The sequence below is a fragment of the Thamnophis elegans genome, chromosome 2, assembly GCF_009769535.1.
Source record: "Thamnophis elegans isolate rThaEle1 chromosome 2, rThaEle1.pri, whole genome shotgun sequence".
Lineage (NCBI taxonomy): Eukaryota > Metazoa > Chordata > Lepidosauria > Squamata > Colubridae > Thamnophis > Thamnophis elegans.
In genome coordinates, this window is record NC_045542.1 from 171,046,160 (window position 1) to 171,067,755 (window position 21,596).

General features: G+C 48.9%; 4 protein-coding genes across 7 annotated transcripts in view; 2 read left to right on the forward strand and 2 right to left on the reverse strand.

The window, feature by feature from the left end:
* Nucleotides 1–3,659, reverse strand: part of LOC116503392 (H-2 class I histocompatibility antigen, Q9 alpha chain-like) — a 76,273-nt gene extending 72,614 nt beyond the window's left edge. For both annotated transcript variants that reach the window (XM_032209787.1, XM_032209790.1), the window contains exon 1: nt 3,530–3,659. In XM_032209787.1, coding sequence (XP_032065678.1) covers nt 3,530–3,599 — 70 coding nt within the window. In that variant the 5' untranslated portion in view covers nt 3,600–3,659. The remainder of the gene's footprint in view (nt 1–3,529) is intronic.
* The window catches only part of LOC116503374 (major histocompatibility complex class I-related gene protein-like), a 556,717-nt gene that overhangs the window by 311,268 nt on the left and 223,853 nt on the right, over nt 1–21,596 (forward strand). The gene's annotated exons all lie outside the window — the stretch shown is intronic.
* Nucleotides 1–21,596, reverse strand: part of LOC116503386 (H-2 class I histocompatibility antigen, Q9 alpha chain-like) — a 504,076-nt gene that overhangs the window by 44,449 nt on the left and 438,031 nt on the right. The gene's annotated exons all lie outside the window — the stretch shown is intronic.
* On the forward strand, nt 9,519–20,324 carry LOC116503817 (antigen peptide transporter 2-like; the record flags this gene model as incomplete). Its single annotated transcript, XM_032210458.1, has 9 exons — nt 9,519–9,660; nt 10,187–10,392; nt 11,695–11,892; nt 14,371–14,499; nt 15,317–15,505; nt 16,354–16,527; nt 18,611–18,770; nt 19,931–20,067; nt 20,313–20,324. Coding segments are annotated over 9 exons (1,347 nt in total), but the record flags the coding sequence as incomplete, so codon positions are not given.

Here is a 21,596-nt window from a genome sequence, read left to right on the forward strand (position 1 = left end):
ACCAATTGATCTTAAAAAGCCATCTCCTATCTGCATTTTTTGCAGTATCTTCAACAAGAATTGCCAATTGACTCGATCAAAGGCTTTCTCAGCATCCAAAAATATGAATGCGGCAGGGATTTGATTATTCTTTCCCAAGTATTCTAAAGCATTAATAATTAACCTGACATTGCTCTTCATCTGTCTGCCCTGTATAAAACCTGTTTGGTCAGTATGTATCAGTTGTTGGATAACCACCATTAACCTATTTGCTAATATTTTAGTAAAAATTTTATAATCTACATTAAGTAATGAAATAGGTCTATAATTTTTCGGCTGAGTAAGATCTTGGTCTTCTTTGGGTATCAACGATATGAACGCTGTCTTCCATGAAGGGGGCACTTTTCCTTCCGATTGAATTTTATTAAATAATTCTCTAAGAGGTTCTACCATTTCTAACTGTAAGTTTTTATAGTAAACAGCTGTTAAGCCATCTGTACCTGGTGCTTTCCCTAGCTTTAATTGTTTGATTACCTGCAGGATTTCCCCAGAGGTTATTGGTTGGTTCAACCTATACCTATGTTCTTCGCTAACTAGGGGGATTTTCTCTTTATCTAAGTATTTATTTATGTCTAAGTCCCTAATTTTGTCCCCTTTATACAACTCTGTAAAAAATTCTCGAAATCCCTTTTGGATCTCTTCCTGTTGAAACATTCCCTTCCCTCTGTAACACAATTTGGATACATTTCGAATTTTCCTTTTTTTCCTAATCTGATAATCCAACCACCTACCGGGTTTATTTGCATTGCAGAAAGTATTATGTTTGGCATATAATAAACTGGTGGCTACCTGGTCAGAGATCAGCATATCAAATTGAGATTTTAATATGGAAATTGCTTCTTTGAGGGGAAGCCAGGAAGGCTCTGAGGGACTCAGGAAGGGCCCCAAATGGAGGCTTCTTCCTCTCCTCTCTTTCCCCCTCAAGACCATCAGGAGGATCCTGGACCTCTGATTCCCCCTCCAAGAGCCCCCACCCCATTTGGGCCTCCCGGCCTCTCCTTCCAATTGGAGGATGAGGAGATCCCTGATTTCTCTGGAGTGTAAACAGAGAGGAGGAGGATGATCTGCTTCCCCCAGGATCTCCTTAGGATCCACCTGCCCTTTTTTCAGGGAGGGGAGAGGCCTGTGATTCCCTTCCTCCCCCACAGCAGGAGATCCACCCAGGACCCTCCAACTGTCATGGGGGGAGGGGAGATTTCGGTCTCTTTTGACCTCAGTTTATATCAACATCCAGAAAGAGAGATGGAGAAATTTAAACACGTTTCCATTAACTGCAATGGGCAGAAATCGTCAGCAATGGAGACAAGGACAATCTTATATTGATTAAGGAAAAGAATAAACATATAAAAAAGGCTTTTCAAAAAGTGTGGAAGGAGCCTTTCCCTTTGAAGGGACCCCCTTTCTCCCCCCTCTGGTTCCTGGGGAGGGGATTATGGGGCCCGAGGAGCCACCAGACCCATCACTCACCTTCGCTCTGATTGTAGCGACTCCTCAGAGTCTCCAGGTTTCCTCTGAACGACTCCTCAGTGCCACGTTCATTCTGGGTCTGAATGTCCCAGTACTGGGGGGTGTCCTTCCCCACCTTCTCTATCCAGGAGACTCGAGGCTTCACCCTCTGGCTGTGGCTGTCGTAGTAATTGAAGAGCTGATCGTCCACGTACCCCAGAGAGACAAAGTGGGGCTGCTGCCCCTGACTGGGGTCTGAGATGGAAGTGGAGAAATACTTCAGGGAGTGGGAGGAGGCACCTGGAAGGGAGCCAGAAGAGAAGAGTTAGGGGGCTTCAGTCAAGGACCCGGATCTCATGGAGGCTCCCATCTGAGGCTCTGCGGAGGAAGGAGGAGGAAGAGGAAGAAGAAGAGAGCTGGGGAAGGAGGAGGAAGGGGGGAAATGAAGGGGGAGATGGGGGGAGAGGAGGCAGGAGGGGGAATGAGCGACTGAGAGGGAAAGAAGAAGCTTCTGGAGGGCCTGAAGGGTTGGAGGGCAGGGAGGGGGGGTGAGAGAGGAGGGGAAGGTCGGGTGCCCCAAACTTCACCTGCCCCAATTGTGTCCTCCCCGCTTCCAGCAAGGCCTCCCTCAAACCCCCTTCTGGATTGCTCAGTCTCTGCCCCAAGGAGGCTGGAGTGGCCCAGCAGGTAAAAAAGGGGATTCCACCCCCAGAAGCTCAAAAGCAGCAGGAAACCCCACCTGGTCACCCCAACTTTCCATTGACATCACTGGGGGCCAAAGTTAAAAGCTGCAGATGTTATAAAATGGGGGAGGGGGGAATCTGGGTGAGACCAGAGGCCAATGTGAACCCTCACCCTAACCTCAATATGGGGAGGCAAAGAGGGCAGAGAAGGGAGCAGCAATGAAGCCATGTAGCCTCCCAAATCTTCCTCCTGTCCCTCTCCCACCGCCCTGGACAATCCCCCTCCCCTCCCAGAGTTCAGCCATCAGAGCAGGAATCGGCCATGTTTTGCAACCTTCTGATGAGCAAAAACAATGGGGAAGCCAGATTCACTTACAAACCTTGTTACTAATTTAATGACTGCCGAGATTCACTGTGGCAAGAATGGTCATAAAATGGGTCAACATTCATGTAATAAATGTCTCCCTTAGCAACATAAATTCTGGGTCAATTGTGACTTCAACTCCCAGAATTCCCCTCATCCCAGAAGCCCCTGGGGCCTCCCCTCCCTGGCCCCACCCCCTGCCCCCCCTGAGGCTTCTTGGGGGTCCCTGCTGAGACCAATCCTGTTGGGGGGGCTCAGCTGGGATCCTCTCCCTAAATTCAGCCTCTGTGAGGAGGGTCCTGTCACCTTTAAACCCTCTGGGGAATCCAAGATAAACATACAAAAGGATTTCAGTTTCTGACATGCAAAGTCCTGATCGAGGAACATCAAAGGTTTTTAGGGGGGGGGAGGGAAAACCCGGAAGGAGGAATCTTTAGGAAGATGATTTAAGAAGCGCTTCTCTCCAGACTCTCATCCTGCTGCATTCACAGGACAATCTGAGCCCGGATCGCTCCACTGCAGCAGCCTCTGCCAAGACACGGAACCGATTCCTCCCAGCACCAGAAGCCCCCAAGAGCCACGAATCCCAGCTAAAGGCAGGGAAGAGGACCCAGGCGGAGGGGTTGGGCGAAGGCAGCCAGGAAGTTTTTGAACTGACCTGATCACCTGCAAACGCCGCTTTCCCACAATCTCCGCTTTGGGGGAGGGAAAGGACTGAGCTTGGGGGCGCCCAGATAGACTTGACTGAGCTCTGGAGGGGCCACCCTTGTCCTGCTCCCAGAGGGGCTCTCCTGGGGAAGTGGGGGGGGGGGGGGAGGCAGCAGAGTCCCATCCAGGCTTTGGGACCTAATCTCAAAATGGCCAAAGTGGGGAGGGGGAGCGGACTAGAAAGAGGACCGAAGCAGGATTCTATTTCTGGGAATAAACTTTTGGGGGGAGGAGAGAGAAAAAGTCCCTGGAAGAAAAAGGGGCTGAAAAAGGCCCCAAAGAGACTCACCAACGGAACTCTCCCACTGGGCGATCGCCAGCAGCACCAGGAGCCAGAGGGGCGCAGAGCTCACGGCCATCTTAGCCGCGATCCTCAAGCAGCCTCCCCGCTCTCAAGTTGCAGGCAAATGGAGACTCACTCCGGGCAATCAACAATGCAACAATCCAGAGGAAGCCGGCGATTGGCCAACCTCAACCAATTGGAAAAAAAGTACTCTCATGTCGTCATTGTTGCTAGGCAGACGCCCAGGCGCAACCGGCCAGAGAGGAGGGAAAGGGAAAGCGAAAGTTCCACCAGGAAATCCCCTTCCAGGCATTCCGCCTCTTGGGGGGAGGGGTGGAACTGGGGGGATGGGAAAAGCGGGAGCCTTTTCTGGGCCTGGGGGGAGGGGAGACCCCGCACAGCCCCTCGCAGTGGGAGATCAGGTGGAGATGCCAAAAAAGACAGCGAAGTCTTCGGCTGCATCAACAGAGGGAGAAGATCAAGAGAAGCCGAGAAATGATCATTCCGGTTTATCCTGCAGAAGTGAGGCCACCCTTGGAGTGTTGGCTCCACTTCTGGTCTCCAGGATTCAAAAGAGATGCTGAGACCCTGGAAAGAGAGCAGAGAGGAGCAACCAAGACGTTAAAGGAAGGTTGAAGGGTATGGAGGACCATGGAGAGAGCTCGGTATGCCAGGCCTACAGAAGAGAAGAAATGCGGGGAGGGGGTTTGTGTGTGTCAGGATAACTGACTTCCAGCACTTGAGGGTTTGTCCCGGAGAAGAAGGGATTCAGCTCTTCCCCAAAGCCCCAGGCAGCAGGACATGGAAGCCACTGGTGGAAGCTTGTTCAAGAGAGATCCAACCTAGGAGGAGAAATTTTCTAACCGTGAGAATAATTACTCAGTGGAATAACTGACATCCTGGAATTCTGAGTGCTCCTTCACTGGAAGTTTCCAAAAACAGACTGGAGAACTGTCAGAGTGGGATTGTATTAGGTCTCCTGCCTGGATCTGAGGGGTGGACTAGGAGACCTCTGAGGTCCTTTCCAGTCCTATGATTCTGTCTTTTACCTCAGATCTTCGCTCTGGATAAAAATGCACAAAGGCTTTTTTGTGGCATCTTCAAGGCGAAGATATTTCTCTCTAGGGGAAAATGCCAGAGGTATCAAATATAATATATGAATTCCCTGTTTCCTTTTCTTCTCTGGGGAAGCCATAAATCTTTAGGAAGCTCCAAACTCTTCTCTTTTCCCACAATAAACTAAGGTGGCTGCTCTCTCCTTTGGCGGCTCTTCTGGAGGCTCCTTGGACTAAAATAATAAATCTCTCTTCCGATTACAGTTATTATGATTCCCAAATTCAGCTGATTTTACATTTCCTATCATGAACAAAGTATGAGAAACATCCAATGGTTTTTTCAGGGCTTGAATCATCTTTCTTCTGTAGTCACCTTTCCACAGAGCATGTACAGAGTGGAAATTAGGTCCTGTCTGTGGGAATGAGGAGGGGATAGCTTGATAGCTCAAAAATGTAAAATATAGAACATAATATTTGTTCTATATATATAAAGAATATAAATCTTTAAAATGTGTCAGATCCAGAAAGTCTCAGCAAGGCAGCCCTAAGAATTTCCAGAAACACGAATGAGCTGGAGATTGGCGCCCCCTGCTGGCCTTCAGCTATGCTGTTTCTCCTCTCAATTAGCAAAGAGGGGAGGGAGGAAAAACGATCCGATCGGAAGAAAAGGTCTCAAATACTGTTTTAAGCACCAATCCAACTAGAAATTAACCAAATCATGTAGAAACAAGCCAGCGAAAATGGAACTGATCCAATTAGCTGCTGGATTGTGTAAGCTCCCTTTCTCTTTGTGAGACAGACAAAGACAAACTACAGACCTGCGACAGGCGAGTCCTGACAATGATAGGCTAGGAAGGTTTCTCTCTCTTAAGTACAACAAATGTAATTTTGTGCCCAAAAGGACAAATGTAGTTGAGCACATGTGAACACTAATCCTGTGAAAGAATTCACGTAGATTTCTTGTAAATAACAAACTTTCTGTGTGAATATCTGAGACGTATTTTACACCACATGCTAGATTTGGACCTCTGTCCCAAAGGGGAGACTCTCTATTTCTGCAGAAATAAACAGCTTCCCTCCCTCCTTCCAGCCTGACTTCTTGGCTGCCCTTGCAGGGAAAGCAGAACCCAACGGAGGCTCTGGCTGACCGAGGGACCTTCTGCCTCCCTTTCACCCGTCTGTCTTTCTACCCCTGAAGAAGGCCGAGGTCATTGGGGGGACCTTCCGATTCCTGGTGAGTCCCTGGAAACTGGCTGTCTGCAGGATGAGCCTCCCCTTCAGGTCCTCCCTTTTCTCTCTGGGTTCACAGCAGACGTAACTTTCGTCTGTTTTAATCGGCTGGTTGGTTTATGGTGCAGCATCTCATGCAAATGGGATCCACAGACAATACACACAAGTCCCAGAAGGCAAAATTCACCAAGGTTGCAGGTAACCCAATGTGCGGAGGTTATAGAAAGGTATCTCTTAGGTTCATGACTGACTCTGTTACGTCCGCTGTGTGAATCTTTCGTTTCGTTTTTGTTTCGTTTTATTATGCATTTATAGGCCGCCCTTTTCCCTGAGGGGACTCAGGGCGGCTTACAATAAAAGGGAAAAGGGAGTGTAGGACAAATACAAAAAGAAATGTGAGCGAGAGTAAATTAAACAATAAAAACACAACATTCACTCGACATTCGGGAGGGGCGAAAGTAAAAAACTTATCCCCAGGCCTGACGGGATAGCCAGATCTTGAGGGCTGTGCGGAAGGCCTGGACGGTGGTGAGGGTGCGGATCTCCACGGGGAGATTGTTCCATAGCGTCGGAGCCGCAACAGAGAAGGCTCTCCTCCGAGTAGTCGCCAGTCGGCACTGACTGGCGGATGGAATACGGAGGAGGCCAGCTCTATGCGATCTGATGGGACGCAGGGAGGTAATTGGCAGAAGGCGGTCTCTCAGATAGCCAGATCCACTACCATGGAGCGCTTTATGGTTGGTGAGTAGGACCTTGAAGTGCACCCGGAGATCGACAGGTAGCCAGCGCAGCTCACGGAGGATCAGTGTTACGTGGGCGAACCGTGGTGCGCCCACGATCACTCGCGCGGCCGCATTCTGGACTAGCTGAAGTCTCTGGGTGCTCTTCAAGGGCAGCCCCATGTAGAGCACGTTGCAGTATTCCAGCCTAGAGATCACAAGGGCTCGAGTGACTGTTGTGAGGGCCTCCCGATTCAGGTAGGGCCGCAACTGGCGCACCAGGCGAACCTGGGCAAATGCCCCCCTGGTCACAGCTGAAAGATGGTGGTCGAAACTCAGCTGTGGGTCCAGGAGGACTCCCAAATTGCGGGCCCTGTCTGAGGGGTATAAATTTTGTCCCCCCAGCCTGAGTGATGGTACGTTGGTCAAATTTTTGGGAGGAAAACACAACAGCCACTCGGTCTTGTCTGGGTTGAGTATCAGCTTGTTTGCTCTCATCCAGTCTTTAACGGCCTCAAGACCCCGGTTCATCACGTCCACCGCTTCATTGAGTTGGCACGGGGCGGACAGATACAACTGTGTATCGTCCGCATATTGGTGGTATTTTATCCCGTGCCTCCGAATGATCTCACCCAGCGGTTTCATGTATATGTTAAATAGTAGGGGGGATAAGACCGAACCCTGCATCACCCCATAAGTTAGGGGCCTCAGGGACGATCTCTGCCCCCCCACCGACACCGACTGCGACCTGTCCGAGAGGTAGGAGGAGAACCACTCCAAAACAGTGTTGCCCACCCCTATCTCCCGCAGTCGTCGCAGAAGGATACCATGGTCGATGGTATCGAAAGCCGCTGAGAGGTCAAGGAGAACTAGGATGGAAGCGCGGCCTCCATCCCTAGCTCTCCAGAGATCATCGGTCAATGCGACCAAAGCGGTTTCTGTGCTGTAACCGGGCCTGAAGCCGGACTGGAAGGGATCTAGATAGATCTGGACTTTGTGGGTCAGGAGAATCCCTGGCAAATGAGAGGCTGGTTCCTGAGCCAGGATTTTGGAAAGGAGCCAAACAGGAGACGGACTGAAGCCGCTCAGGACAGCCTTTGCCTATGACAATCAGAGGAAGGGGAGGGAGCTGCCCTGTCCAAGCATTCTGGGCCTCTTTCTCAGGCACAGCCCTCCCCCACATGCCTCATCTGGGGAGGACCCTGGTTGACCCAGATATGCACCCCCTGCCTCTCCAGACTCCTTCCTTAGGGATGCCCAGAGTTAAATTGATATATTAGTCAAATGTATATAACCATCCCGGGTGGACTACTCAAGTGTCCTCTACATGGGGCTGCCCTAGAAGGTACCACCTTTGAACCACCTTGGATGGAGTTGCCTTCATGGAGATACTGGGGCATTTTTCTCCTCTTGCCAGCTGTAAGGAAGCTGTTCCCTGTTGCCTTCTTTGGAGATGATTTTTTGACTTCCCAATGTAATCTATGCTGTGGGGTCTCCTAGTGGCCTCCCATCCAGATATTAGCCAGCTTTGATGCGGCTTAACTTTTTTTGAGACCAACCAAGCTCAGCCAGATCCCTGCTGCAAATGTGGTTCTGATCTTGGCTTCATCAATTAGATTAGATTAGATGAACCGAGTTGGAAGGGACCTTGTAGGTCATCTAGTCCAACCTCCCCGCACAAGCAGGAGACCCTCCACCATTTCTGACAGATGTCAGTCCAATCTCTTTCTTGGATTTTTCCAGTGATGAAGCTCCCACAACTTCCGAAGGCAACTTCTCTTCCATGGGTTGATTGTTCTCCCTGTCAAAACATTTCTCCTTATTGCCAGATTGAATTTCTCCATTTTAAGTTTCCATCCGTTTTTCCTTATCTGGCCTTCGGATGCTTTGGAAAACAGCTTGACCCCCCCCTCCTCTCTATGGTAGCCTCTCAAATGTTGGAAGGCTGCTATCGTGTCTCCCCTGGTCCTTCTCTTCACTAGACTAGCCATGCCCAGTTCCTGCAACTGTTCATGGTATGTTTTAGCCTCCAGTCCCCTAATTAACTTTCTCGTTCTCCTCTGTACTCTTTTGAGAGTCTCAACATCTTTTTTACATTGTGGGGACCAAAACTGGGTGCAGTACTCTAGGTGTGGTCTTACTAAGGCTGCATAGAATGGCATTGGCACCTCACCTGATCTTGATTGAATCCCTCAGCCAATTCTTTTTTGATCCTAGTACCACTTACTCCAGAGGTGGCATTCAGCAGGTTCTGACCAGTTCTGGACAACCGGTGGCGGAAATTTTGAGTAGTTCAGAGAACCAGTAAATACCACCTTTGACTGGCCCCACCCCATCTATTCTCTGCCTCCCAAGTCCCAGTTGATCGTGAGGGAATGGGGATTTTGCAGTATCCTTTCCCTGCCACACCCACCAAGCCACATCTACCACGTGCCACCTCACCACACCCACCAAGCCACGCCCACAGAACCAGTAATAAAAACAATTGAATCCCACCACCACTGACTGAATCCCAGGGGAGTTGCCTTTTCCCTTCCGGCTTGCCAGTAAAAGCCAGGAGAAGCCTGAAAAAAAGCTGCACCCGCCCAATGTTAGGATTTCAAGAAAAGTCTGAACAATCCGGGTCTTCTCTGGAGTCCTCCTGAAGGAAACAGGAGCCCTTGGTTTCTCCTTAGCTGCTTGTTTCGCAATCTGGCAGAAGCCTATAACCAGTTACAACTTGTGCTCTGTCCCTGCCTTTCGCTTGAAGACGAATCTCCAAAAAGAGAGGGAAAAAAGTTTTCTAAGGGAACGTCTATTCTTGGCTTCTGTCAGGGATCCTGTTGCTGATTTAAATTCAAAAGGAAAAGAGTTTCGAAATGGGGGAAGAGCATCCGTCAGAAGTAGAGGTAGTCCTCGACTTACGACTACCACTGAGCCCCAAATTTATGGGGCTAAGCAAGACAGTTGTTAAAATGACGTTTGCATCATGGCAAGCGAGACGGTTGTTAAAATGACGTTTGCTCCGCCTTTGCCAGCTGCCGTGGGGGGCTCTTCACGTTCACCATCTCCCGGATGGTCATCCGGACTCGCAACTTACTCTTCTCTTCTCTGGTGCAGCAAGACCTGGCCTTCTTCCAGGAGGTGAAAACAGGTGAGGTCCTAAACAGGAAGCTGCCATGGTGGCGCAGTGGTTAGAGTGCAGTACTGCAGGCTACTTCTACTGAGGTAGCATGTGTGCTAGACATTCCCGACTCTAGGGGGCGGTGCTCATCTCCCTTTCAAAGTCGAAGAGCCAGCACTGTCGAAAGACGTCTCCGTGGTCATGTGGCTGGCATGACTAAATGCAGGGGGTGCACAGAACGCTGTTACCTTCCCATCAAAGGTGGTTCCTATTTTTCTACTTGCATTTTTTTACATGCTTTTGAACTGCTAGGTTGGCAGAAGCTGGGACAGGTAATGGGAGCTCACTCCATTACGCGGCACTAGGGATTCGAACCACCGAACTGCCGACCTTTCTGATCCACATGCTCAGCGTCTTAGCAACTGAGAAAAGAGCATACTCTGCTGTCATTGGATACTATGTCAAGGACTCGGCCCTCTCCTTCCTGGGGGGACTGTTCTCCAGAATCGCCCTTCCTGTGTGTGGCATTTGTTGAACAATGTCTCTTTGTCCACAGGGGCGCTGGCCTCCCGCCTTTCCAAAGACACAACTATGATGAGCCGCTCGGTGCCGCTCAACACCAACGTCTTCCTGTGCACCCTGATCAAGGCCGTTGGGCTCTACGTATTCATGATCGGCCTGTCCTGGCGCCTGATCCTGCTGCTGCTGATCGAGACCCCACTCATGATGGCCGTCCAGAAGGTCTATGATGTCCGTCATCAGGTAGGGATCATGGAGGCAGAGGGCGGCCTAGACGGAATGGCGGACGCTTCTGGGTTTCTGCGGCCAACTGCAGGCGGGGAAGGAGCCCCAACTTGGGTGAGGGAGGGAATGGGCCAGTTCAGAGAAAGGAGAAAGAAGCCAGAGGGCAGAAGAAAAAAGAGACTTTAAGGGAGCTGAGTAGCACCAGAAGACGGTGGCATCTCCAGAGGGCCAGAAAAGGCAAGATGGTGGCCATGTGATCCAACCCCACTCCTTTGTCTGTGTGGCTTGCACAAAAGGAGTTGTTGGTTGTGTAGCCTGGTTTCCCCTTTTCCTGGGCTGAAAGGAAAGGGATTGTGCGTGTGCACCCCTATCCCTGTCCTCAAGGGAAGACAGGAAAAGGAGGATGAGATTACTTCATGCCAGTAGCTACAAGGAGAGACAGAGAAGTAGCTGAAAAAGAGGATGAGGAAGCCAATTTAAAGGAAAATAGAACAGTGGTGGGTTTCAAAAATTTTACTACCAGTTCTGTGGGCATGGCTAGTAGGTGTGGCATGGTTTGGTGAGTGTGACTTGGTGGGAGTGGCAAGGAAAGGATGCTGCAAAATCCCCATTTCCTCCCAATCTGCTGAAACTCCGGAGGCAGAGAATAGATGGGGGTGGGGCCAGTCAGAGGTGGTATTTACCAGTTCTCTGAACTACTCAACATTTCCACTACTGGTTCTCCAGAACTGGTCAGAACCTCCTGAATACCACCTCTGAAATAGAAATATAGGGAAAAAGCAGATGGGTGTCTAGTTATGATCCCAAATCAGACCAGAATTGGTCACTGGGCGAAACGGTTGTTAAGGAACACTCTTTCCTAATTGTTTTGGCCAATGGCTGCCCTCCAGGGACTCCCGATCACCATCTCCCAGGCCATTATAGGACGGAGCAAAAGAGCTGCCTGAAGTCTGGTAGCTGAAATCTGGTGAAATCCTCTTAGCAGGCACCGCTTTTGCTTTCCAATGTTCTTAGAGCCTCCTGGAGGATTTCAGCTCCCCTCTGTGCATGGAGGGGAGATTCTCCCGTGGGCTGTGGGAAGGAAGCATAACAGTGGGAGAATACATCTCCCTCTTCAGCTTCTCCTCTGGCATCCGGTTGGTCACATGCGAGAAAGAAACGAAATCCAATGGGGTGGAGTGGAAGGAAGCATTTTTGGGGGCTTTCCGCTAAGAACGAGGCCACTGGACTTTGGTTTGGGTAGGCCACCACTGGCAGGATGCCTGGTCCAAGGCGGCTTTCAGGAGGCTGACTTTGCCGCTTCCTTCATGGTCCATCAAGGCTTTGCTGAAGGCCATCCAGGACTCCGTGGCCTGTTCAGAGGAGGTGGTGCGTGAGGTCATCTCGTCCATGGAGACCGTGCGCAGCTTTGCCACCGAGGAGAAGGAGTCACAGCGTTACGAGGCATCCTTGGGGGACACTTGCCGGCTGAAGAACCAAAGGGACTTGGAAAGGATTGTTTACCTATTTGTTGTACGGGTAAGTTCTTGGGGACTCAGGGCTCTACAACCTTGGCAACTTGAAGACTTGAAGACTGCATGGCTGGCTGAAGAATTCTGGGAGTTGCAGTCCACAAGTCTTAGAATTGCCAAGGTTGGAGACCCCTGACCTAGATCCTCTAATGACTGATTCCAGGGGTGGGCTTCAAAAATTTTAGCAAGGGGTTCTCTGCCCGGTTGCTGCGTGGCGTGGCCATGGTGGGAGTGGCCTAGTCACCCTTCTGCACCACAGTAGGGTGGGGGCGTTTTTGCCCTCTCTGGGCTCTGGAGGCTTTTTTCGAGCCTCCAGGAGGCGACAATGGCCTCCTCAGGCTCCGGAGGCCTTTCCGGACTTCTGCTAGGCCCGTTTTCCACCCTTCTCAAGCCTCCGTGTGTATCTTGTACTTCCTCCAAAACGGGTCGCATGGGGACTCCTGAGAGGAGAGGGGAGGGGTGGGCGGGGCCAGCCAGCAGTGGGATTTGGGGGTTCTCCCAACTGCACAAAATCTTAGCTACAGTCCCTGCGAACCCCCAGCAGCCCATCCCTGAGGGATTCCCAACCTGTGGGGGTTTCCTGTTGTAGGTGTCAAAAAAACTCAAGATCAAAATATGGCTCAGATTTTAGGAGATTGCCAATTGTTGCGAGTTTTTCTTACTTTGCTTGAAAAGTTTTGAAAATGTTTATTTTTGTCTCCAATCTCACAAGATTTTATGTACTCTGTTTCATAACAATTCTTAGCATTGACATGCCAATCAAGAACGTTTTTCAATTAAATTCCTCTTAACTGCCAAAGGCCAAAGAGGAAGTGGATACGCAATCCAGGGAAATCCGAGATAAACTTTGATGACTTTTTTTACAAGCAAAGTCAATTGGGAAGCCAGATTCCCCATTAACGCCTGGATAATTAACTTAATTGCAGTGATTCACTTAGCAACTGTGGAACAAAAGGTCATAAAATGGGGTAAAATTCACTTAAGTGTTTCACTTAGCAACAAAAATATTGGTGTCAAATGTGGTCATAAGTCGAGAACTACCTATATTTTATTTTTTAATTTGCTGTTTATTCCTTTAATATGGTTGGATGATCCTAAAAGGCAGAAACTGTCCTCCTCTTCAACATCTCCATTGTCCTATTATTCTACCTGTGGCCATTAGTTGGGTCTTCTTTATATTTAATTTTAGTGCCAGTTTTTCCTTATTCTTTTTCACTTTATTTTACTAGGGCTTACAGATCCTGTGCATTTTTGGTTCTTAGATTAATATCCTTAGCATAGCACAAGTTACTGATGTTTCTTCCTCCAATTTTACCAAATTGATCCAGACTCAAAACAATGGACACTTGACAGTTAATAGTATTTTTGTATAGAAATTAAGGATTAGAAATGCCTTCAACTCGTGCAATCAATTCAATTAGGGCAGAAATGAATCTTAACCAGAGATCTGTTTTCTATATTAAGGATTTTTAAGAAACTCTCTACTCTACCTTTGCACTCATGCTGTTACGATCTCCTTCTCTGGGCTACTACAAGGTGTAGTTGCGTGCCTGCTGCTCACACAAGTGGAGCTTCACGTTTGCACATTTCTCCCCCGGCCCAATTTCAACCCTGCCGTGGCCTAGTAGTGGGCTGCAGCCCAAGAGTTGAGGGTCCCTCCCTAGGGAAGGCCAGTTGGAGGGCACATTCACGTTTTGGAGAGAGATTTTTATTTATTTTTTATTCATTTATTTAGTTTGTCCAACATTATGAGATGACAGGTATAAGTATAAACATGGACATGGACAATGGAAATGAGTACAAAGGAAAGGGGACAGTAGGGCAGGGACGGAAGGCACACTGGTGCGCTTAGGCACGCCCCCTTTACAGACCTCTTAGGCGTGGTCTATAGTAGACAGTTGAAGGTTGAAGCTGTGGGGGGTTGTGGATGTAACAACGGAGTCAGGTAGAGCATTCCAGGCATTGACCACTCGGTTGTTCAAGTCGTATTTTCTGCAATCGAGTTTGGAAGAGTTTACCTTGAGTTTGTATCTACTGTTTGCCTGAGTATTATTGAGGTTGAAGCTGAAGTAGTTGTTGATAGGTAGGATGTTGTAGCAGATAATTTTATGTACTATGCTTAGGTCAGACCATTGGCAGCATAGTTCCAGGTTGTCCAAACCCAAAATTTTGAGCCTGGTGGCATAAGGGATTCTGTTGTGAGCAGAGGAGTGGAGGACTCTTCTCATGAAATACCTCTGGACCTGCTCGATTGCATTAATGTCCGATATACGGAGTGGATTCCAGGCAGACGAGCTGTATTCGAGGATTGGTCTGGCAAAGGTTTTGTGTATTAGCAGTACAGTGTTATTTCATATCGAAACGAAAGGGCTTCTGCATTGACGGATGTAGCCCACTCAGCCCGCCCAGGAGAAACAGAAGACCCCATGGCATGGGAGAGAAGCAGGGTTCTCAGCCACTGCCTTCCGTTTTCCTCCCACTCCAGGTCCTCCGGTTGAGCATGAAGCTCATCCTGCTCTTCTGTGGCTACCAGCAGATCCACACCGGCCTCATGACTGGAGGGAATTTGGTCTCCTTCATCCTCTACCAGACAAATGTGGGATGGTGTGTAGAGGTCGGTGAACATTTGAACATGTTCTTTTCTGGAGCACTTCAGGTTGAGGGTCTGGGTGCTCTCTGAGCCGGCTCATTTTATTGTAGAACATTTGTAGACAACAGCACCGGTGATGCTACCTACTTTGGCTAATGAAACATCTGCAAGAAAACAAGCAAGCTCAGACCCTTTATTTCAACCCTGAGCTACAAATATTCTCCGTTATTGGCGTGCTGATTTTTTCGGTAGCTGCCACATTCCTCATCCCTCTCTTCATTTGACCCTCCTGCCTCCATCACAACCTGCAGTTGGATTCTGACTTCGTTTTTTCCTTTTACTTTCCTTTTCAAGAACTAAAATGCATTTCCATCCAGCAATTCCATTCACTACACGGTGGTGGTCAAATTTTAGTGTTGAACGATGTTTAACGTTACTTATAGATCCAGGTTTCTGGGTCTGTTTATGGGAGTGATATCAATTTCACTTTGTGGGAGTGTCAACGTCCAGCTCGAGAATCCAAATAAAAGTTCAGGATCATTCTGTTTCCAAAAACCTCACTGTTTGTTGAATACACAGTATGGTAATAATGTCGAAGCAAAACTAACTCTAAGGTCCTCAAACCCAGTCCATAGAATAAAACAATATTTTTCCAAGCCCCCAGCCTCTCATGTAGTCCACGTAAACAAGTCCTCAGAGTTATGGGAAACATCTACTTCAACTCCACACCTATTGTGGTGTCCTTGAACAGTTTCCAGGCTCTCCCTTTGCAGACTGTATTCCTCCCTTTGCAGATGCTCTCGTGTCTTAATGTTGCTGCTCCTTCCTTTTCCTCCCACAGGCCCTGATTTACACCTACAGGGATGCCCTGAGCAATGTAGGCGCTGCGGAGAAAGTCTTTGAATATCTTGACCGGGAGCCATCTGTCCACACAGAAGGGACGCTGTCTCCAGAAACCCTCGAGGGACGCGTCTCCTTCCAAAATGTTTCCTTCTGCTATCCCTCCCGCCCTGAGATCCAGGTCCTGAAGGTACCTTATGGGAAGCTGGAAGGCTTTGTGTGACCCCCTAACAGTAGCAAGCAGTAGCAACAGCACTTAGACTGATATACCACTTCACAAGGCTTTGCAGCCCTCTCTAAATGGTTTACGGAGTCAGTCTATTGTCCCCAATAATCTGGATCCTCATTTTACCCACTTCTGATGGATGGAAGGCTGAGTCAACCTTGAGCCGGTTAGGATCGAACTTCTGGCTGTGGGCAGAGTTTGCATGCAATACTACATTCTGACCACTGCGCTACCTCGCCACCAGTACATCACTCAAATGAAGTTGTTAAAGGTGCTAAGTAACGTAGTCAAGTGGACTGTGGGTTCTACAAGTCTCAGCAGAATACTTTCACTTTCATAAAGAAAATTGGAAGGAAGAATGTTGAGACGTTAAAGGATACGGCAAAATCCCCATTCCCTCCCCACTCCTGGGGGAAGGATACTGGAAAATCTCCATTCCCTCCCCAGCCAGAGGTGGTATTTGCCGGTTCTCCAAACTACTCAAAATTTCCACTACCGGTTCTCCAGAACCTGTCCGAACCTGCTGAATTTCACCTCTGATCTAGATATGTAGGATCCAATCTGGGTCAGTCACTGGCACCAGAGTTTTCATCTTCCGAACTTTTGGACTCGGACGGGAGCCGCTCCTCAGGGAGCTTTCTCACAGCAGAGTGTGTGCTTTGGGCTGTTCTGTGTGTGACATTCATAGGGTGCCTGTTGAGTGTGGCATTTTTAGACGTTGATTGAGTTGTAGATGGCTGGCCTTTATGTGCGTTCATTAACATCACATCTTCCTGCCTCATTTTGCATGCATTTGCATCTCTTTGGCGTAGAATGTCTCCTTTGAGCTCTGCCCTGGGGAAGTGACGGCCTTGGTGGGCCCAAACGGCAGCGGAAAGAGCAGCTGCGTTACCCTCCTGAAGCACTTCTACGAACCCCAATCCGGGGAGGTCCTGCTGGACGGAGTCCCAGTTGGGAAATACGAGCACAAGTATCTCCATAGGCAGGTGAGAGAGGAGGGAGCAGCCTGGTTGGGAGCAGCAGAGGGTGAGGGGAAGCCTTTGAGGTTCATCCTCTTCAGGACTGAAATGTTTGGGTTTCTGGGCACTAGAATGGGGGTTGATTCAACAAGGAAGAGAAATTGGTTGGGAAATGGAGAGGGAAGAAATGTTAGGCCACGCAGTTTGAATGAGACCAACCCAGTGTCCCTTGTGAGCCTCTTCACCTGCAGACCATGTGATATTAGCAGGACGTGGCTGGAACTGATTGGGCTTTAAGAGCATTGCAGTTTTTGTCTGCTTGTGTTTTAAAATTCTAATTTTTGTGGCCTACACCAGGGTGTCAAACTCAAGGCCTGCGGGCCGGATCCAGCCCATGGGGTGCTTAGATCTGCCCCGCGGGCCCACCCTGAAAACAGTGAAGGACCCGTCCGTGGTGCCTCTGCCAGCCAAAAGGGAGGTTGGGAGGGCCACACACAGCCTCCCAGGCTCTGTTTTGGGCTGCGAAAGCCTCCTGCAATCCTCTGCCAGTGAAAATGGAGCTCAGGGAGGCCGTGTGGCAGAGGGTTGTAGGAGGCCATCACAGTCCAAAACAGAGCCTGGGAGAGCTGCGCATGGCCCTCCCGAACTCCCTTTTGGCTGGCAGAGGGCTGCAGGAGGCTGTCGCAGCCAAAAACAGAGCCCGGAAGGGCCGTTGTGGCTAAAAATGGAGCCTCGATGAGTGACATTGAGCTGGCCACGCCCACCCTGGCTACGTCCACCCGGCCCCCTGAGGTCAAACACAACCCTGAGGTGGCCCTCAATGAAATCGAGTTTGACACCCCTGGCCTACACGGGGCTTTCTCTGCATTTCCTGTTTCTAAAACGGGGTGTGAGAGCCTCTGATTTTGAGAATTGTGTGGCTGCCATGCAAAAACGCCCCCGAGAATGGGGAAGGCAATGCCATTAAGGCAACTTTGGGAGCCACAAAACAGGTGCTTGAAATCTCCAAAGATGCCCAGCTGTTCTCTAGTGCAGAAGGGAGTAAAAGATGCATGGAATGAAAGGCTTCTGATTTCTTATGTTAACTTGATAAGTCAAAAGGTGAGGCATTCAGGAAATTCTGCATCCGTGGTTTATATCCTGAGATAAAAGTTCAGAATCTCCTGTGATCTATAAATGGGGCCGCACCGTTTCTCTGGCAACAGTGTAAAGGTTACCCGGATGTGATTTGTTTTGGTGACCTTCCTAGTCCAGCCACAGACCGGGAATTAATCCAGATGCCAACAAGGTCTGACGTAGCTTTTCAGAATCGGGTGAGGCTGGCTGGGTGTTGCCCCTTTGCTTCCAAATTAAAAAGAGGGGAGAAGAGCTCAGGGTCTTCAGTTGGGAGATGTGGGGAAACATATGTCTGCATGTCAGATCCACTACAAGAAGGACTGGGGGGGACATTATAACAGTCTTCCGATATTTGAGGGGCTGCCAGAAAGAAGAGAGAGGAAACCTGTCCCAAAGGGGCTCTTTCAGGAGACAACTGGGCTTCCTTCTTTTTTTCTATTCCCCTCTGTACTGTCAGAGCTGAGGAAGCTCCTTGGATGAAAAGCAAAACATCTTCCAAAGAAAAAGCAAGAAAGTCCATTTCCCTCCTGAAAAAGCCCCTTTAGGACAACCGAGACCAGGATGACTGAGAATCTCTACAGGGAATCAGCCTCTTTTTCAAAGCGCTTGAAGGCAGGACAAAAAGCAACAGATGGATATTAACCAAGGAGAGAAGAAACTTAGAACTGGGGATAAATTTCCTGACAGTGAGGACAATTAATCAGTGGAACAGAAGTTGCCTCCAGAAGTTGTGATTGCTCCAACACTGGAAGTTTTTAAGAAGATGTTGGATAACCATTTGTCTGAAGTGGTGTAGGGTTTCCTGCCTGAGCAGGGGGTTGGACTAGAAGACCTCCAAGGTCCCTTCCAACTCTGTGATTCTGTGTTCTGCACCATAAGTGTCAACTTTGAGCATCAACCAGCCCCATTTTGGGAAGTGCTTGATGAGGAGGATGAGTGAAGTTTCTCCCCCCAGCCCAGCCCTGTCCTGATCGGCCTCCCTGTCCAATTGCAGGTGGCCCTGGTGGGCCAGGAGCCCCTCCTGTTCTCTGGGTTCATCAGGGAGAATATCACTTACGGCCTACAAGGCTGCAGCCAGGAAGACGTGATCAGAGCAGCCAAAGAAGCCGATGCCTTGGGATTCATCCGTGAACTGGAAGGAGGCTTTGATGCAGGTGGGCAAAATCCCCCCTTGATTCATCCCATAAAACCCCCACTTCCCTCCCGGTAAACCCACCAGTCCTAATTCTTTATTCTTCTGAAGCGAAATCCTGACTCCTTTGTTGCAATATATACAGTAGTCCTCGTGTTACGACCATTCCTTCGGCTATCGTTCCAAATTACAGCGGTGCTGAACAAACGGAGGTTGCAACTAGTCCTTGAAGTTCTGACTTTGCCCCTCCCCCGCAGTCACCCGATCGCAATCTGGGTGCTTGGCCACCACTGCACTTAACCCCAGTTGCAGTGCCCCACAAGCACTGCATCCCCCTTTGTCATCTCCCTTGCCAGCTTCCCACAAGCAAAGTCAATGGGGAAGCCGGGGGGGGGGAGAGGTCACATGTCGCTGGGGGAAAACTCCCCCCACCTGGCAGGAACGACTCCAGTACCCACAAAGGGAGGCATGTGCTGCTTCGGCCATACACCCCCTCGACCTTGCTTGGCAGGAGACCTTCCGGGGGCTAAAAGGTGTTGTATGGGGCTGTGGCTGCCTGTGTCTCTTCCCTCACCAACCCACATCCAAACAGCCTCACCTGCATTGCTTCAACCCCCCCCCCCCAAACCCCTGACGTCAGCCACCTATGAGGAGCCGGCAGGTGATGGCCAGGAGATCCTTGCCTAATGACCAGTGAGATTATCTTAACAATGGCCGTTGGGAAGGCGTGGATTGTCTTCACTAAGCAGAGCGGTCATAAAACATCAACCTTGCAACCACATCGCTTAGCAATGAAAATTCCTGACACAAAAACTCTTGTAACTTTAGGACCATCTGTGAAGCTCCAAGTTACACCAATTATTTTAATTGTAGTCATATCATTAAACCACTAATGCAGAAAAGAGAATTCAAGGAGCTGATTGCACCGTCAAAAATCACGAGTTCTAAAATCTCTTCTACCGTTGTTAAAAAGTGCAGGGGTCTTTTCCCCTCCTCTGGACTTTTTGCCCTGGAAATAAGAGAGCCAGCTGTCCAAACTGCATGTCCCTCCCACTTCAAAGAGCTTCAAGTTTGGCCTTGTTCTCCCACTGATGGCTTTGCCATCCCTTTAGGGCAACAAGATTTGGTGGGTCTGGACTTTGCTCTCGATCTCCTCCGTCTCTCTTGCTTGCCTTCTTTTAGAGGTGGGGGAAAAGGGGGACCAGCTCTCCATTGGGCAGAAGCAACGGCTGGCCATCGCCCGGGCCCTGATCTGTCACCCGAAGGTCTTGGTGCTGGATGAAGCCACGAGTGCCTTGGACTTCAAGAGTGACGATGCAGTGAGTGTGTGTGGGGGTGGTGGTGTCCATGAGGGGCTGGGAGTGGACCTTGGCTGGAGTAGTTTAGGGTCGCTGAAGGGCTTAATCTGAATGTTTGAGAGGTGACAATATAGGAAAACCAGGTTTATTTGACCGGACGTGTCCTAATTTCTTCCAAGTTTATCTTGGTGATAAATAGACTTTAAAATCAGGGTGCCGTCTCCTGATTTAGAGTTCTTCTATTGAATTATGTTTTCTTTTACCAGCTTATCTTCTGAGGGTTATTATGATTTGAATCTCAAGTTCTCCGAGAGCTACTGGCTTCTGTACAGTGAAAACTATTGAACAATAGCACTATGTGAGCAGATAATATGGATCTAAATGCTTATTTGAACAGATGTACAGTAAATGTATTTATTGATTTTACCAGCCTGACAAACCACTCTGGTCGTAAACCGACTCTGAGCTTCTCACACCAACCATACATCAAATTAAATGAGAAAATAGAGCCAAACAGCAAAGAGAATTACAGAATGAAATCAAATATTGGAATATTTTGCGCCAGTGGATTCTCACAAGATTGTGATGCTGGGAAGGGAAGGGAAAATGGGGGGGCAGCTTCTCCTCTGTGCTCCTTACATTCTGGTGAGAGGGGAGTTCCCTGAGGAGAGGCTCCAGGTTGAATCTGAAAGATGAGGAGACTAAACGTCTGGTCCCAGTGACTGACCCAAAGTGGATGATGCCACATTCTCCTGAGACACACAGACTTGCCTTCATTTGGGTGGCTTTTATTGGTTTCCAGACTGAGAAACCTTTGGGGCCAAACTGTTTTGCAGAGTAGCAACTTGGGCCCTGGAAACTCCACTGTGGAAAGGGCAAAATCCTGTTTCCAAGCCACTGTCTTCTTTAGTAAAGGCACCAATGAATGCACCAGTTTTTCCTTTGTTCAAATTTGGCCTGTGAGAACCTTTTACAGAACCCTCCCCTTTTACTACAGGCTTTAATATTGGTCTCCAGCACAGCTTGACTTCGTCTTTGTTTTGTTAACTAAAGTACCTCTGTGATCCCTTCTAGTGCTTGTAAATCTGTATTTGGATGGAAGCCCCACGGATGGGTCTCCTTTAGCAGAGTTAGAGAATGACCACGAAATGGTTGCACCCTTCAAATTTCTCCTACTCAAGTGATATTTCTGTGGAAAACAGGGAAATGGCTTCTAGCTCAATGGAAAAAGGCAGTGAAAAAAATTAATTGTGTTTTTCTATATTTTTATTAATAAATTGCAACAGTAAAAGATGGAAGGAATATATTTGTCTCTCTCTCCTGTTCTTTGCTGCACTTCTTCAAAATGAGCCTCTTCTTGTTTTGAGCTTCTCTTGAAGGGAACTTTTCCCTTCCTCCATTTTGCACGCTTTCTATAGCTCCAGTGTCAATTCTTCAGAATTAACAGAAGAACAGAGTTGGAAGGGAACCTGGAGGTCTTCTAGTCCACCCCTTGTTCAAGCAGGAGGCCCCTATAGCAGTGATGGGGAACTTTTTAGAGACCGAGGGCC